This window comes from Trachemys scripta, chromosome 8 (assembly GCF_013100865.1).
Source record: "Trachemys scripta elegans isolate TJP31775 chromosome 8, CAS_Tse_1.0, whole genome shotgun sequence".
Taxonomy (NCBI): Eukaryota; Metazoa; Chordata; order Testudines; family Emydidae; genus Trachemys; species Trachemys scripta.
Window position 1 is genome coordinate 705,931 of NC_048305.1, and position 14,786 is coordinate 720,716.

The 14,786-nt window shown below is 63.4% G+C and overlaps 2 protein-coding genes across 3 annotated transcripts in view; one reads left to right on the forward strand and one right to left on the reverse strand.

Annotated features, from left to right (window-relative positions):
* Positions 1-1,482: 1,482 nt before the first annotated feature.
* PRR7 (proline rich 7, synaptic) lies at positions 1,483-9,572 on the forward strand. Of its 2 annotated transcripts, none has more exons than XM_034780376.1 (3): positions 1,483-1,631; positions 7,750-8,466; positions 8,901-9,572. In XM_034780376.1, the coding sequence occupies exons 2-3, from the start codon at positions 8,172-8,174 to the stop codon at positions 9,278-9,280; spliced, it is 675 nt and encodes a 224-aa protein (XP_034636267.1). In that variant the 5' UTR covers positions 1,483-1,631; positions 7,750-8,171; the 3' UTR covers positions 9,281-9,572. The 2 variants fall into 2 exon arrangements, with proteins under 2 accessions (XP_034636267.1, XP_034636269.1); XM_034780378.1 differs by lacking the exon at positions 1,483-1,631 and adding an exon at positions 5,372-5,983.
* Positions 9,573-9,826: 254 nt separating this feature from the next.
* The window catches only part of DBN1 (drebrin 1), a gene marked incomplete at its 5' end in the record, with an annotated part of 15,563 nt that continues 10,603 nt past the window's right edge, over positions 9,827-14,786 (reverse strand). Inside the window, 4 exon segments of the mRNA XM_034780375.1 lie at positions 9,827-10,724; positions 10,834-10,933; positions 11,255-11,832; positions 11,924-12,058. Of these exon segments, the coding sequence (XP_034636266.1) occupies positions 10,654-10,724; positions 10,834-10,933; positions 11,255-11,832; positions 11,924-12,058 (884 nt within the window).

The window sequence follows — 14,786 nt, forward strand, 5'->3', positions numbered from 1 at the left end:
CTGCTGCAGGGCAGCCTTGCACCACAGCTGGTCCCCAGTGGGGCTGGACCGAGAGGGTCACACACAGGCAGCAAGGGCACAAGGTGGGGCTGCTCTAACCAGCCCCAGCACGGGGAGACCAAGCTGGCCCCACTCAGTCCCTGGGCCAGTGCTAGTGCCCCAGCATGCAGGCTTAGGTTGACAGGTGCCGGGCATGTGTCAGGCATTCCCAAGTCGCTTGGCCTGTTTGCATGTGAGTGCCAGCCCCTGTGCCTATGTGGCCGCAGGCTGGGCAGCGGGGCCTCGCTGGCTCTTTGGGGAGAGCCCCCTTCCCACGTCTCTGCCCCCCGACTCCCCGAGCCCCCTCTACCACCATCCAGGCCGGGCCATCTCTGCCTCCTCGCCCTGGGGTTGGGGGGGGGAGAGAGCGTCTCTGCCCTTCTCTCTTGCCTGGGGTAACGCCTCTGGAATGTGAGTTCCACGTGGGCCAGTGTCTGTTTAAATGACCGTGAGCTGGCTCTGTGGCCTGTCCCTGCTCACTCCCGGGGCCCTGCCAGAGAACGACACATTCAATTAAGTGGCAGCTTTGTGTGTTTCCCCCAGCGCTGTCACCATGACAGCAGCGCAGAGTGGCTGTCAGGTGCATTGTTCCTGCCATGGGCCCCACGGGCAGCGCGGCAGTCGGGATTGGCAGCTGGCAGTCTGCAGCGAGCACATGGGGGGGGGCGGGGGCAGCAGGCTCTACCCCATGCCCCCCACCAGCCCTGGCCAGCCTTGCCCAGGCAGCCAAGTAGCTGCTGAGAGAGGCATCTCACTAGTGGGGGGGCAGCCCAGTGCCAGCTCCCGACACCCCCCCGGAGCCTCGCCTGACCTAGCATCATAGCTGTGCCACACACATGGGCAGTGCATCCTCATGGCACATTCCCCCCCCCCCCGTGACTCCACTGCCCCCCTTTCTGTCCTCACTCCAGGCCAAGCCCTGGCCTGCCCCTCCTTGGAGCCTCTTGGGGGCCAGAGTTTCCTCATAATCCACTGGACAGGAACCTCTGTGCCCCAGAGCCCTGCTCTCAAGCTGCAGGGTGAGGGCTCTGATTGGACACAGCAGGTGGCAAATAATGGAGGGGCGGGGGGGGGCAGGACACCTGGGTTCTCTCCCTGGCTCTGGGAGGGGAGCGGTGTCCCCTGGTTGGGAGAGTGGGGGGGCTGGGAGCCAGGACACCTGGGTTCTCTTCTCGGCTCTGGGAGGGGAGCGGTGTCCCCGGTTGTGGGGGTTGGGAGCCAGGACACCTGGATTCTCTCCCCGGCTCTGGGAGGGGAACGGTGTCTCCTGGTTTGGGGGGGGGGGGGGGGGGGGGGGGCGCAGCCCCCGCCGGTTCCCCCCCCAGCAGTGGGGGGAGGGGCGGCCGGGGGAGGGGCCAGCGGCGGGGCGGGAGCCGGGCGGGGCCGGGAGCTCGAGCGAGAGCCGGGCAGAGCCGGGGAGCGCTCGGCAGACAAAGGGAGCCGGGCCGGGGCCTCCCGCCATGGCGGGGCGCGGGGAAGGGGCCGCCCGGAGGGGCCCGGCCTGAGCGAGGGCCCGGGCTCGGCGCTGCACGTGCGCGGCCGCCCGGTGCGGGATCGGGGCCGCCGGACGCTGAGGCTCGGCGCATCCGCGGGTGAGTGTGGGGGGGGACCTGAGCGCGCGCCCCCGTCTGTGCGCGCGTGCCCGGCTGCGGAGGCGGAGGCCGCCCCCGCGCGTGTCCGGCTGGGTGCGGGCGCGCGGGTCCCTGGGCTGCGCGGGGGCTGCACGTGCACGAGCCGGGGGCGAGCGGGGCTGGGAGACAGACCCCCCCCCTCCCCGCCCGGCCACGTGCTCCGCTCCCGGGGGCTGGAGCCGGGCCCTGGGGTCCCGCGCCGGGGGGAGCCGCCAGCTGCGGCCGGGGCTCGCCCAGCAGGACCCGCGGCGGCTCCGCACCGCACCGCAGCCTGGAGCCGGCATCAGGCGGGCGCCCCCCCCCCCCCCCGCCTTCAGGGAGCCCCCCCAAATCCCCGGGGCACTCCCCCCCCCAGAGCCTCCAGGGAGCCACCCCCCCGTCAAATCCCGGGGCACCCCCCCAGAGCCTCCAGGGAGCCAGCCCCTGCCCTCCATGCTGAGCCCCGGGGGGGCCAGTCACCACCTCCAAATCCTGGGGCGCCAACCCCCCCCTCGAGTCCCAGGGCACCAGCCCCTCCACCATGCTGAGCTCCAGGGTGCCAGCCCTCCCCTGCAGTGCCCCCCAGGGCACCAGCGTCCCCTCCTCCCCTTCCCGCTTCCTTTGGCCTGTAGGCGCCAGGGTCCGTTTCGGGCCATGCTGGACCCCTGCCCAGGAAGCCAGGCGCTCGTTAGCGGCTTATTTGCCTGCACTGGCACTGCCCTTGCCCCAGTGCTCCACATGTCCAGCTGCTTGCACGGGGTTTGGCTTGGGTTCAGTCCGAGCCCAGCCCTCCTTCAGCGTGGTCACGGCTCACTGGGGCGTGGGAAGTGGCTCTGGCTTCCCCCCCTTTGGTTGTGTTTTGTGACTTCCAGCCCAGCCCGGTTGGGAGACGTGCCCTCGGGGAAGGAGCCTGCTTGGGCTGCATGCAGGGTATGAGGTTTAGGCCCTGTCCTGGGTCAGGCTTTGCCCATTGCTAACCAGGGCCGGTTGCGTGTTGCTACGTGTGTGCTGAGCCCTCTGCCCCACGGGGGATGGCTCCAGGCCAAGAGCTAAGGGGGAGTCCACTCTTGGACTGGCTTTAGGTGCAGTTAAAACCTCCCCCATGCTGCTGCCCTGGAGGTGTTGGCATAGCTGGGCAGGTACTGCTTCTTGGCCCTGTAGGGGGGCAGGATGGACACACCGCGGAGTGTAGGTTAGCTCCGTGCCCCTGCTTTCCAGCCAGCACCCAACAACCTGTTAGGCCAATACTACTCCAAGTGGGGGCCTCCTTCTATGGCCACATCTGTGCCTGGTGCCAGAGATCTCCCCTGAGCTCAGAGCCTGGCTGGAGGTCTGACACACTCAGGTGTGCGTTTGCTGGCAGGGGATGTTCCCTCTGGAAATGCAAGGGAAAGATCCCCAGGCCCTGGGGGGGGGTCTCCCCTCTCAGCAGCTTTCCTTGCACCTTGAAGGGAATCTCTCTCTTGCCCGATGGTGGACCTCAGATGCTGGATAGAAAGTACCTGGCCCAGTCTCACAGTCACGCCCCTGGGATCAGGGCAGGTTCCGGTTTGGTGATGGCTGACTGTATTAGAGGAGGGTCTGACATCGCCCCTCCTTCTGTGCAAGGACCTGCAGCCATGTGGCTTGTGCTGTTTTTGACGTGCTCTCCCCAGGGCTGGCTGGACTAGAACCTTACATGGGGTTGGGGGAGGTTCCTTCCTTCCAGGGCCAGCTCCAGGGTTTTGGCCGCCCCAAGCAGCCAAAAAAAACAAAACCCACCACGATCGCGATCTGCAGCGGCACTTTGGCGGAAGGTCCTTCGCTCCGAGTGGGAGTGAGGGACCATCCGCCGAATTGCCGCCGAAAAGCTGGACCTGCCGCCCCTCTCCGTAGCGGCCGCCCCAAGCACCTGCTTGCCAAGCTGGTGCCTGGAGCCAGCCCTGCTTCCTTCCTTGTTAGGGAGGCTGCAGTGCTTAGCCTGGGGAGTGGATCGCTCCATTCAGAGTCTTGCTGCCAGAGTGGACTGTTAGAACCAGCTGTGCTGAGCTCCGGCTGCACACAGAGTGGAGCTAGAGCAGAGAGGCCTGTCTTGCTGTGAAGCCCCCAAGCGTCCCTGGGTGCAGCCTGCAATGGTTAATCATTGACTGTATTTGAAACACAAACACCCTTAGTTCTACTCTGATTTTGATTCAGCTTCCAGACATTGGATCTTGTTCTGCCTTTGTCTCAGAGTAAAGTTCCCTCTCCCCTCAAATCTTTCTGCCATGTGGGGACTCTGACTGCGATCGAGTCACCTCTTAACTTTCCCTGGGAAACTAAACAATTGATCCTCCGGCTCTCGCTGTGCCAGACGGACTCGTGCTTCTGGCTCTTTGGAACCTTTCCAAGCGTTCTCAGCATCCGGTGGGAAGTGCGGCCCCCAGAACTGGACACAGCGTCTAGTAATAGTCTCACTATGGCGGTCTACAGAGGTGACACCGCCTCCCTCGTCCTGCTGATAGTTACCGCTTAGAGAATATTTCCATGGATTCGAGTCAGCAGGGTCTAAGGAAGTTCATCCTAGGGTACTCAGGAACTAGTTGTCCCCATCTCAGAACCATTAGCAATGAATTCTCTTGGAGAACTCAGAGGACTGGAGAAGGGCAGACAGGTAAAAAAAGGAGAACAAAGAGGACCCAGGGAATTATAGACCATTCAGCCTAACTTCAGTACCTGAAAAGATACTGGAACAATTGATTAAACCATCAATTTGTGAGCATCTAGAGGATAACAGGTTATAAGGAACAGCCAGTGTGGATTTGTCGAGAACAAATCATGTCAAACCAACCTCACCTTTTTCTTTGACTGTCCTAGCGGATGGGGGGAAGCCGTGAACGTGATACCTTGATTTTAGCAAGGCTTGTGACACAGTCCCACTTGACATTCTCATGAGCAAGCTAGGGCAATGCGGGCTAGAAGGTGGGTGCACAACTGGCTGAACAGTCGTACTCACTGAGGAGTTATCAGTGGTTCACTGTCAAACTGGGAGGGCGGAGCTAGTGCATGCATCAGTCCCGAGTCTGGTGCTAGTCGCTATTTTTGTTCGTGACTTGGGTAATGAAGTGGAGAGGGTGCTTATAAAATCCACAGATGACGCCAAGCTAGGAGGGGTTGCAAGCACTTAAGAGGACAGGATTAGAATTCAAAATAACCTCGACAAATTAAAGAATTGGTCTGAAATCAATAAGATTAAGTTAAATACAGACAAGTGCAAAGTACTACATTTAGGAAGGAAAAATCAAATGCCCAGCTACAAAAGGGGGAATAACTGGCCAGGTGATAGCTCTGCTGAAAAGGGTCTGGGGTTACAGTGGATCACAAATTGAACATGAGTGAACAATAGGACGCAGTTGCAAAAAAAAGGCTCTCATCCTCCTGGGGGTGTATTAACAGGAGTGTCGTAGGTAAGCCAAGGGAGGTAACTGTCCCGCTCTACTGAGCACTGGGGAGGCCCCAGCTGGAGTGCGGTGTCCAGTTCTGGGTGCCGCACGTTAGGGAAGATGTGGATCAATAGGAGGGAGTCCAGGAGGGAGCAACAAAAAATATGAAAGGTTTAGAAACCCTGCCCTCTGAGGAAAGGTTAAAACACTGGGCCTGTTTAGTCTTGACAAAAGAAACTGACCAAGGGTGGGTACCTGATAAGTTTCCAGTTATGTGAAGGGCTGTTTTCTCCATATCACTGAAGGCAGGACAAGAAGCAATGGGCTTCATCTGCAACCCGGGAGATTGAGGTTGGATATTAGGAAAATCTTTCCAACTCTCAGGGTGGTTAATCTGTGGCACAGGCGTCCGGGGAGGTTGTGAAATCCCCGTCGTTGGAGGGTTTTATGAGCAGGTTGGACAAACACCTGCCAAGGAGGGTCCAGCTTTTCTTAGTCCTGCTTCAGTGCAGGGGCTGGGTGTGGTGACATGTCGAGGTGGTTACAGCCCTTCGTTTCTGTAATGCAGGGATTACTTGCTCATACAGCCAAGGATCACGTTCGCCCTCCTGGTGACAGCATTCCGCTGGGTGCGCACGTTGGGCAGGCTTGTCAGGACCTCAAGTCCTGGTCTGCGTCACTGCTTTCCAAGGTGCTGTCCCCCAGCCTGGGAGTGCGGCCTGTGCTCTGGGTTCCAGGCATGGGCCTAAGCCCACTTTACCGTGTGATGTGGATCTCTCTGCAGAACTGACCCGGCAGCAGTTACCACGCCAACAACTTTTGTCCTCTGCAAACTTAGAGCAATTGCTTTATCTTCAGCCAGATCATGGAGGATGATACTGACCAGCCTTTGGCCAAAACCAGACCCCTGCGGATCCGCTCTAGAAACAAGATGTATGTAAAGGGCAGGCCACCTCCTCACTGCCCCCTTATAGCCAGAGGTGGCTCTGCAGCACCCAGCCTCAGTTTCCCCTTCACAGGTTCCCAGGAATGCTCCATGGAGGCTTACATGCAATACCAACCCCCTTCCTTGGGGACTGATTCATTAACAAAAAGCAAACCCAAAGGCAAGTCTCTGCTCCACCAGCCTCCCCCGGGGCGCAACACCTTCTCCCGGAGCTCTGGCAGCTCCCAGCCTCTCCATTCGGCCCAATTTTCAGCCCTTCCAGGTTCTGCTCAGTCTGTCCCTGTGAGCTCAGGGGTTGCACAGGCCTCCTTGCTGGGCCTGTTTTTCAACTTCCTCCAACAGCTTCCCCAGCTGCGTCCTTCAGGTGCCTTTTCAGCAGCTCTCGGTCGTTCTTCCCCTTCCCTCCCTGGGCTGAGGGGTCCACAGACAGCACCCCTCCCCTGCTGCTGGCTCCTCTTCAGGGCCCAGGGGCTTCCCGTAAACCCAGTTGGGCACCAAGTAATCAGTCATGGGTGCGCCAGCCCCGCTTCCTCTTAAAGGGGCTAGTCGCCCTGTGACAGCCTCTGGGGACGAAAATACCCCCTTGGTAATTGCTTTTGTAATCTGTCAGCCACTTTCTAGTCTATTTAATCTGTGCTTCGTTAAAAACTAGCACTATACAAACACAATCCATTAATCTAGTTGTAATGTAATCGAGGCCTGTGGGGCTACCGCTAAATGCCTTACAGAACTCTTAACGTCACGGCACGTTCTCTTTACTAACTCTGGTTGTAATCTCAAAACAAGACCAAGTTTGTTTGACAAGACCTGTTTTCTGTGAACCCACATGGACTGGCATTAGTTATGTTGCTTTGCATTCTGGAACAGCTTTTCTATGATTTTGCCCAGGATCAACGTGACTAATTGGCCTATAGTTACCCGGCTCATCCCACTTATCCTTTGAGAATATTGGCACATTTTAGAATATTTTCCCCTTCTCTGAGACTTACCCGTTGTCCAAGAATTATGAGATATTACCGATTACTCAGCCGCTCCTCAGCCAATTCTTTTACAACTCTTGAGTGCAAATTATCTGTTCTTGTCCCTTTAGAAATGTTTCACTGCAGCAGCAGCTGCTGCTCTCTGGCCTCTCTGGCTGATAGACCCTGTGGCATCATGGTGCATCCTGGGGTCCAAGGACACTGTCTAACCCAGCTCCTTCCAGTTCCCTCGCCGCCCCGGCTCCTTCGGTGAACCTTGAGAAGCAGAACGGGGGTGGAGCTCATCCCATCCCCAAGCAGACAGGCTCCGGGGCTGCCAGCGACAAGCCTCCCATTTCTAGAATCTTTCAGCTTGTTGCCATGACAACCCCAGCCCTTCCTGGGAGGCTGGCGAGCCCAGTGCCCCCCTTCCCTTCACAATCCCCTTGGACCGGGCTCTGCTGGCTTCTGCAGATGGCTCCGTAGCCCGGGCGGAGCTGGGCTCGGGGCCTTGGCCACCCTGGAGCACCAGCCTTGGGGTCTGAGGCCGGCCTGGGCTGCTGGCTGTGGCGGGGATGGAAACATGCACAGGAACGCAGCCCTTAAATGAGCAGGTGGGGAAGGGGGCCTGGGCTAACGGGTGGTGGTCGGTAGCGGGAGGGACCCAGCCTGAGGGAAGCCACATGGCTGTTGCCGGGAGCCGGCCTGGCCACCCTGAGCTGGGCGTGGGTGAGTCGCTATGGGAACCGCGGTGCGCCCGTCATGCTGAGGTCTGTCTGTCTGTCCGTCTGCAGGTGGCGCCATCGGCTGCTCGGCACAGCGATGGGAAGGAGCTGGGCTGGGTGTTCTTGGTTCGGACGGGGCTACCCAGCGTGGCCTGCGGCTCTGCAGATCCCTGCAGCGGACGAGCCCCTCCGGAGTGCCTGCCCCCCGGTCGTCCCTGCCTGGTGCCTGGGGAGCAGGGCAGGCCCTGACCCTTGCCCCTGAGCAGCCCTGCCCCATGGACCTTGCCCCCCCCGGCTCTGCCTCCCATCCGTCCCCAGCGCTTGGAGCGGGCGCCATGGCAACGGCTGCAGGCAGCGCGGAGGCAGCCCTGAGCGAGTGACGAGCCGCCGGCGCTGGCACCTGGGCACAGGCGATGGGCAGCGGGCGTGTGGTGCTCTGGGCCCTGCCTGCCTGCAGCTGAGGGGAGCCCCCGGCCCCCAGCCCAGCCACCATGGTGATGTCCCAGGGCACCTACACCTTCCTCACCTGCTTCGCCGGCTTCTGGCTCATCTGGGGCCTCATCGTCCTGCTCTGCTGCTTCTGTAGCTACCTGCGGCGCCGCGTGAAGAGCCAGCAGGAGGAGCGGCTGCGGGAGCAGAACCTGCGCGCGCTGGAGATGGAGCCGCTGCACTACGAGGGCTACTCGGGCAGCCCCCCCGGCATGGCCATGGCCATCCCTCCCCGGCTGCGCATGGAGCCGCGCCACCTCCCCGGCCCGCCCCCCCGGCCCTGGAGCTACAGGCACGGTGAGGGCTGCTTGTGACTCACGGTGCCAATTCCCTAGGCCTGGCCCATCGCCGCCAGGGGCTTCCCAAGGCAGGGAGCGGCCGCTGCTCACGCAGGCTCAGAGCCTGAGGCAGGGCCAGGCCGCTCAGCCGGCCACTCAGAGCCTCTCCGGCTACAGCAACCCCCGTGCTGCCCCACTGGCCAGGCCAGCAGAACCCTGGCTGCCTGGCCGTGCTCAGTCCCAGAGCAGAATGCCCTAGGGAGCCTGACCCCTGCCCCACTCAGCACCTGCTGCAGGGCACCTGTGGGGCTGGCTGGGGCCTTGCACCCCTCATGGAGGCTGTGGGCCAAAGGGGGGGAAGAGGCTGTGGTTCAGGCCCCATCTACACATGCAAGAAGGGGGAGAGCCTGGTGCGGCCCCTCACTCAGCGTGTGTCTGCTGCTTGCCTTGCAGAGTCGGATCTGTCCAAGCCCCCGTGCTACGAGGAGGCGCTGCTCATGGCTGAGCCGCCACCGCCCTACAGCGAGGTGCTCATGGACACGCGGGGGCTATACCGCAAGATCAACGCCCCCTTTCTGAGCCACGAGCGCCCCGAGAAACAGGAGCAGCCCCCCAGCTACAAGCCCCTCTTCCTGGACCGAGGTTACAGCACAGCCCTGCACCTGCCCAGCTCTGCCAGCCAGGGCCCGGCCTTCTACCTGGAGGCCGAGCGTGCCCAGCGCATGTTCCCCAGCTGGATGGACTCCGAGCTCAGCAGCAGGGACACGTATGAACCTGGGGCCTGGCACCTCCCTGTCTCCATGCCCTTGTTTGGCAGGACTACGGCGGTTTAGGGGCCTGCCGGGCAGAGTGCCACACTGGAGCCTGCATGGACTGGGGCTGCAGCAGGGCCTGCCTGATCCGAAGCTGCCCGTTCTCCTTGGGAGCCCGCCCTGGGCCCCACCTCAGGGCTAGTGCAAACCCTGCCTGGACAATGTGAAGCGCTGCCTGCTGCGGCCAGTGTGTGAGGGGCTGGTCCCCATCTCGCCCTTGGTGCTGACTGGGGCTCCGAGCAGGCCCTGCACTCGGCTCTTTCCTAGTTTGTTTGTTACAGTTTGAGAATAAAAGTTTGTGGCACCAGATTCATTCCAAGCAGGGCCAGGCTGCCTGGGTGTGGGGGAACTCGGGGCAGGCGCCACCCTGCCCTCCACAATGGGGCCTGGAGCATCCCTCTCAGCAGGTGAGCACAGCCCCACAGGGCTGGACCCACTCTCCTCCTGGGGTGCTCGTGGGCTGGCTCTGTCATAGCACAATGCCCAGAGCCCAGCTCCTGCAGCCAGGGCGCCTCCCCCATGCACTCGCTGCCCCTCCCCCAGAAAGCAGCCAGGTTCAGGCCAGGCCAGGGTGGAGGCGATTTATTTATTAACATACATTAGCACGTTGCCAATACACAATTTGTGCTTTCAAAAAAACCAGTTACTGTACTTGAGAAGGGGACCAAGCAAGGGGGGACAAAGCAGAGGGGGGGGGGGCACAGGGGGCTGACAGTCTGGGGGGTTGCCACATAGTCTCCTACTGAGACTGGCAGGGTCCTTGCAGCTGAGACAGCCGGGCACTAGCTCTCTCCTAGCCCCCACCCTAGGGGTGCATAACACCTTCCCCTCGGGGGGCAGGGCTCAGCTGCACAAGCACCTTGGGGCGCAGCTGAAGTGAGGGGGGCTGCAGCCAGCCAGAGCCGCACCCACACAGGGTCATTTTATTGCCATATTTATTTTTGATTCGTGCAAAGTTCTCAGGGCTCTGGGCAGAGCCAGCGGGGGAGAGGCGAACGAGGCCCCTGCCCCATGCACAGAGCACCAGCTGCCCAGCCTCCCTCAGGGCACCAGGGTCGGGGGAGCTGAGGGGCACGCAGAAATATACAAGCTCAACGCAAAGAGGCAGGAGCGGCAGGGTGGGGGAGCAGGGAACTATAAGGGAAAGGGGGCGGGCGGACCCACATGGCTCCTAGTGAGACAACTTTTAAAAAAGAGAGAGAGAGAAAGAGAGAGGAAAGCTGTAAAAGTTGCCCTGCGGGGGCAGGGGTGCCTCGGGGCTGGCCCGTCCAGCCAGGCCCAGGGGCACACGCAGACGGAGAGGGATGGGGCTGGGCCCCTCACTGTGGCCGTCTTGCACTGCTGGGATCTCACGGTGGCGGTCCCGGGGGGTCTGACGCGCACAGGGCCCAGCCTTAGACGCTGCCCCCAAAGCTCTCCTCGTCCTCAGGCACCGGGTCGGCGTCCCAGCAGGTGATGTCGATCTCTGTGGGAGAGTCGGACGTGTTAGCGCCAGGCAGCCCAGTGCCCCCCTCGAGGGGGAGCAAAGCAGGGCTCTGGGCTGCCCCCCACATGCCCAGGGCTGCCCCACTCACCGGGGGGCTTGGCGTAGAACACAGCAGGAGGAGTTTTGGCAGACGTCTCCACCGGGCCGAACTCTTCGTCCTGCGACTGGCTGAAGTAGCCCTCGCTGGCCTGGAAAGGAGAACGGAGCCGCCATCAGCCACAGAGGAGCCCAGAGCAGAGCGAGCGGCCAGCAGGGACAGTGCTTCCAGCTGGCCCTTTACCACCTGGCCACGGCCCAGGGCTTGCGGCTCCAGGACTCCCCTCCCGCTGCCACTGCTGCAGGCTCAGGCTGGGCTCTGTACCCAGGAGCCGGATCCCACCTGCCAAGGGGTCCGCAGGGCCAGGAGGGCAGAGCCAGGGCCGCAGTGGGTATGGGGCAGGCGCCCCAGGGAGCCTCTTGCCCGGCCAGGTTGGGGGAAAGGGCACCAGGTGCAGCAGCGCCCAGCTCACCTGCACTCCTTCCTTCTGGGCCATCTCTCCGTTGGTCAGCAGCTGGGGATCGGGGACCTGCTGCCCGCCGGCGGCCTCCTGCAGGGCATGCTGGTAGCTGAGCGTCATCTGGTGCGGCCCCTCCATGGCAATGAGGCTGGCCGGCTCCTCATCCTGCTCCGCGTCGCAGAAGGTGGCCGGTGGCTCGGGCAGCTCGTCGAAGTTCAGCAGGTTGTCGTCAGGGGGGGCGGGGGCTGCGGGAGTGGCTGGGGGCACATCCACCTCCACCAGGAGGGGCGCAGGGGGCCCCGACGGCGCAGGTGTGGCCAGCTCCCAGGCAGCGGGCGGGGTGGTGCTGTCGTTCTGCCACAGGTCGATAAGGCTCTCGGGGCTGGGGCCGGGGGGCTGCGCGGGGCCCGAGGACTCGCCCTCTGCGGGCAGCACGGCCACGGGGAACAGCAGTGGCTCTCTGGGCTCCAGGAACACAAGGTCCTCGGTGGGGCCCAGCCCGCCCCCCTGCGCTGCTGTCCACTCAGGGCCCCCAGGCAGCTCGTCTGCCGTCAGCGGTGCCGGCGCCTCGCTGCTGGGTCCGGGCGAGTCTGCACGGAGGGGGAGAGAGCGCATCAGAGTCCAGCCCCTGCTCCCGCCTGCCCTCCGGGGAGGGGCCCCCTGGGCTCCCCTGCACCCCACCTTTCCACGGGGCCTGCTGCGTCACTTCGTCCAGCGCCCTCTCGATCTGCTCCCCGACGGGTGTGGAGGCCGGGCTGGAGTCACAGGGGCTGCAGCCCACGGCCGAGGCCTTTCTGTGAGCATCCGACTGGCTGCCTGCGAACGAGCGAGACGGAAGCTGAAGGGGCCCCAGGCCGACCCCTCGCCAGCCAGTGCGTTGGCACAGGTGCAAATAAGCAGGCCCCTCGTTTGCAAATTAATATGCATCACCTCGTTTGCACGGATAGCCCCTCCCACCGTCAGCCCATCCTGGAGTTTCCTTCTCCAGCCAAGAGTCCCTGGGGGCGGCTCCTCCCTCCGCCCACTGGGGCATGCAGCAGGGTGAAGGCCGGAGGCCTGCCAGCAGGACACTCCATCCAGGCGGCTGGGGGCCCCAGGGCCAGCCCTTGGGGTTCACAGACACGAGCGGGGTTGCTCCCCCGCGCCCCAAGGCTCTCCTCACAGCCGGCCCGCCCCACCCAGCCAGCCAGGAATTCAGGCCCCAGGCCTACAGTCACACCCCTGCCAGAGCTAGACACCCCATGGGAGCTGGGCCCAGCGCCTAGCACGTGCCAGCCCATGGAGCCCCCTCTTCTTCAGCCAGGCCACGGGGGCAGCACTGCAGCGGGAGCAGGCCCCCTGACGGGACGGGGACAATCCTGCGCCCACCTGACCCAGTCGCCACTTTGCCACTTTAGGGAGAAATTTCACATATTTATTCTACTGAAGCCAGTCCCTTGGCACACCCTAGCCCCCCAGCACGCCCCAGTCCCGCAGCATACCCCGCCCCCCTGCACGCCCCAGCCCTCCAGCACGCCCTGGTCCCGCAGCATACCCCTGCCCTCCAGCATGCCCCAGCCAGCCCCGGTCCCCCTGGCACGCCCCCCAGTATGCCCCCGTCCCCCAGCACGCCCTGGTCCCCCAGCATACCCCGGTCTCCTTGTCCCCCCCAGCACCTCTGACCCCCCCCGGCACGCCCCAGCTGGTGTCTGTGAAAAAGGAGGGTCCTGGCTCTCCCGTTTGGTCCCCACAGCTGCTTTCTCCTCCCATTTCCCTGGCCAAACCTATAGTGCCCTGCAGCTGCCACCTCCCTCTGCAGAGACCACGTGCAGGGGGTCTGTGGGGGGGGGGGGCAGGATGGGGCCTCCCCAATGCGTTCTCCCCCCAGCAGGGCGGGGCCTGGGCACTCGCCCGGGCACTGCTACCTACATGGGAAGAAGGAGGAGAGGTTTGGTGTGCGGTGGCAGGTGACATAGGGGAAGGGGGTCCGCGGGGGGGAGGAAGAGGAGGAGGAGGAGGAAGGCGGCCCACTGTCAGGTGTCTTTATGAAAGGACAGTGCAGACGACCTGCTGAGAGAAAGACAGACAGACGCACGGAGACAGAGAAAGCAAAGAGAACGGTCAGTCTCCCAGCTCTAGCGCCCAGCCCCCCTCCAGTGCCACCGTGAACGGGGAGGAGCAATGTGGGTGGGAGCCACACCCCAGAGGGCTCAGCTCAAGGGCATTGAGGGGACGGGGGAAGCAGGGACAGAGGGAGGGAGGGACGGACGCTGCACTTCTCTCTTGACCCCATCAGCCCCGGCTCCCTGTGGTCAGTAGCACAACCCTACATGGCAGGAACGGGACAGGACGCTGTGCCCAGCCACCAGCACACAGGGCACCAGCCCCATGTCCCCAGGAGCTCCAGGCAGAAAGGGGCAGTGACCAGCCCGGCCTGGCAGATCCGGATAGACACGTCCCCTTGTCCTGCCCTGAGGAAACCCCCAGGAGCGGGCACATCTCCAGCCCTGGAGCCCAGCAGCAGGTCAGAAAGACTCCCCCAGGAGTCACAGCCCAAGCCCAGCCCAGCCCTGGGCAACCTGGACTCCTCACACCCTTCCCCATCTGCTCAGACCTTGCCCAGGGCAGCGCTGCCCACCCCCAATTCCCCACTTAGCGTGGGTGGCCAACGTTCTACGGTCTGAAAACCGGAACCCCGGCCCCACCTCTTCCCCAGGCCCACTACTGCTCTGCCTCTTCTCTGCCTCTCCCCTAGAGATCCCACCCCCCCTTGCTGCTCTCCCCCCTCAACTCCAGCGTGAGCAGCCCCAACGGACTTGCAAAGCCCAGCGCCAGCAGGCCGCCAGGGAGTGCAGGTCACAAGAGCGCTGCGGCCACACCGGAGCAGCCAGGCAACCCCGCTGGGGAACTAGGCATGGCCCTCCTGCCTGGCAGCCCCCTTCCCTCCCCATCCCGGAGCTGCCTGAGAGCGTGGCCAGGAGCAGCACCAGCTGGCAGGGCAGCTTGGGACACTTCCCTCCCATGCCCCTGGGAGCCCCTCACCCCGCTCGCTGTGTCCTCCGCCGCAGCCCTGCAAACCGTGCGCCTCAAAGGGGCTGCTATGGCCCGAGCCGGTGCATGGGTCCGGGCTGGGCGACAGGCTGCCACTTCCCCCCACCCACAGTAACCAGACTCCTAACGTCCAGTCAGGCCATCCAACCGGACACCTGGGAACCTTACTCCTAGCCCAGCACCCACACTGCATCAACATCAACACCCTTGGGGGGGGAGGCGCGGCTGGCAGGGACTGGCCCAACACCCACAGCCAGGCCCCACCCCCCAACGCCCCCCCTGCCCCCCCAACGCCCACAGCAGGGCCCCACCCCCCAACACGCCCTCCCCACGCCCACAGCCAGGCCTTACTCCCCAATGCCCCCCCTGCCGCCCCAACGCCCACAGCAGTGCCCCACCCCCCAACACGCCCCCCTTACCCCCCCACGCCCACAGCCAGGCCCCACCCCTGAACGCCCCCCCTGCCTCCCCCACGCCCACAGCCAGCCCCCCCAATGCGCCCCCTGCCTCCCCC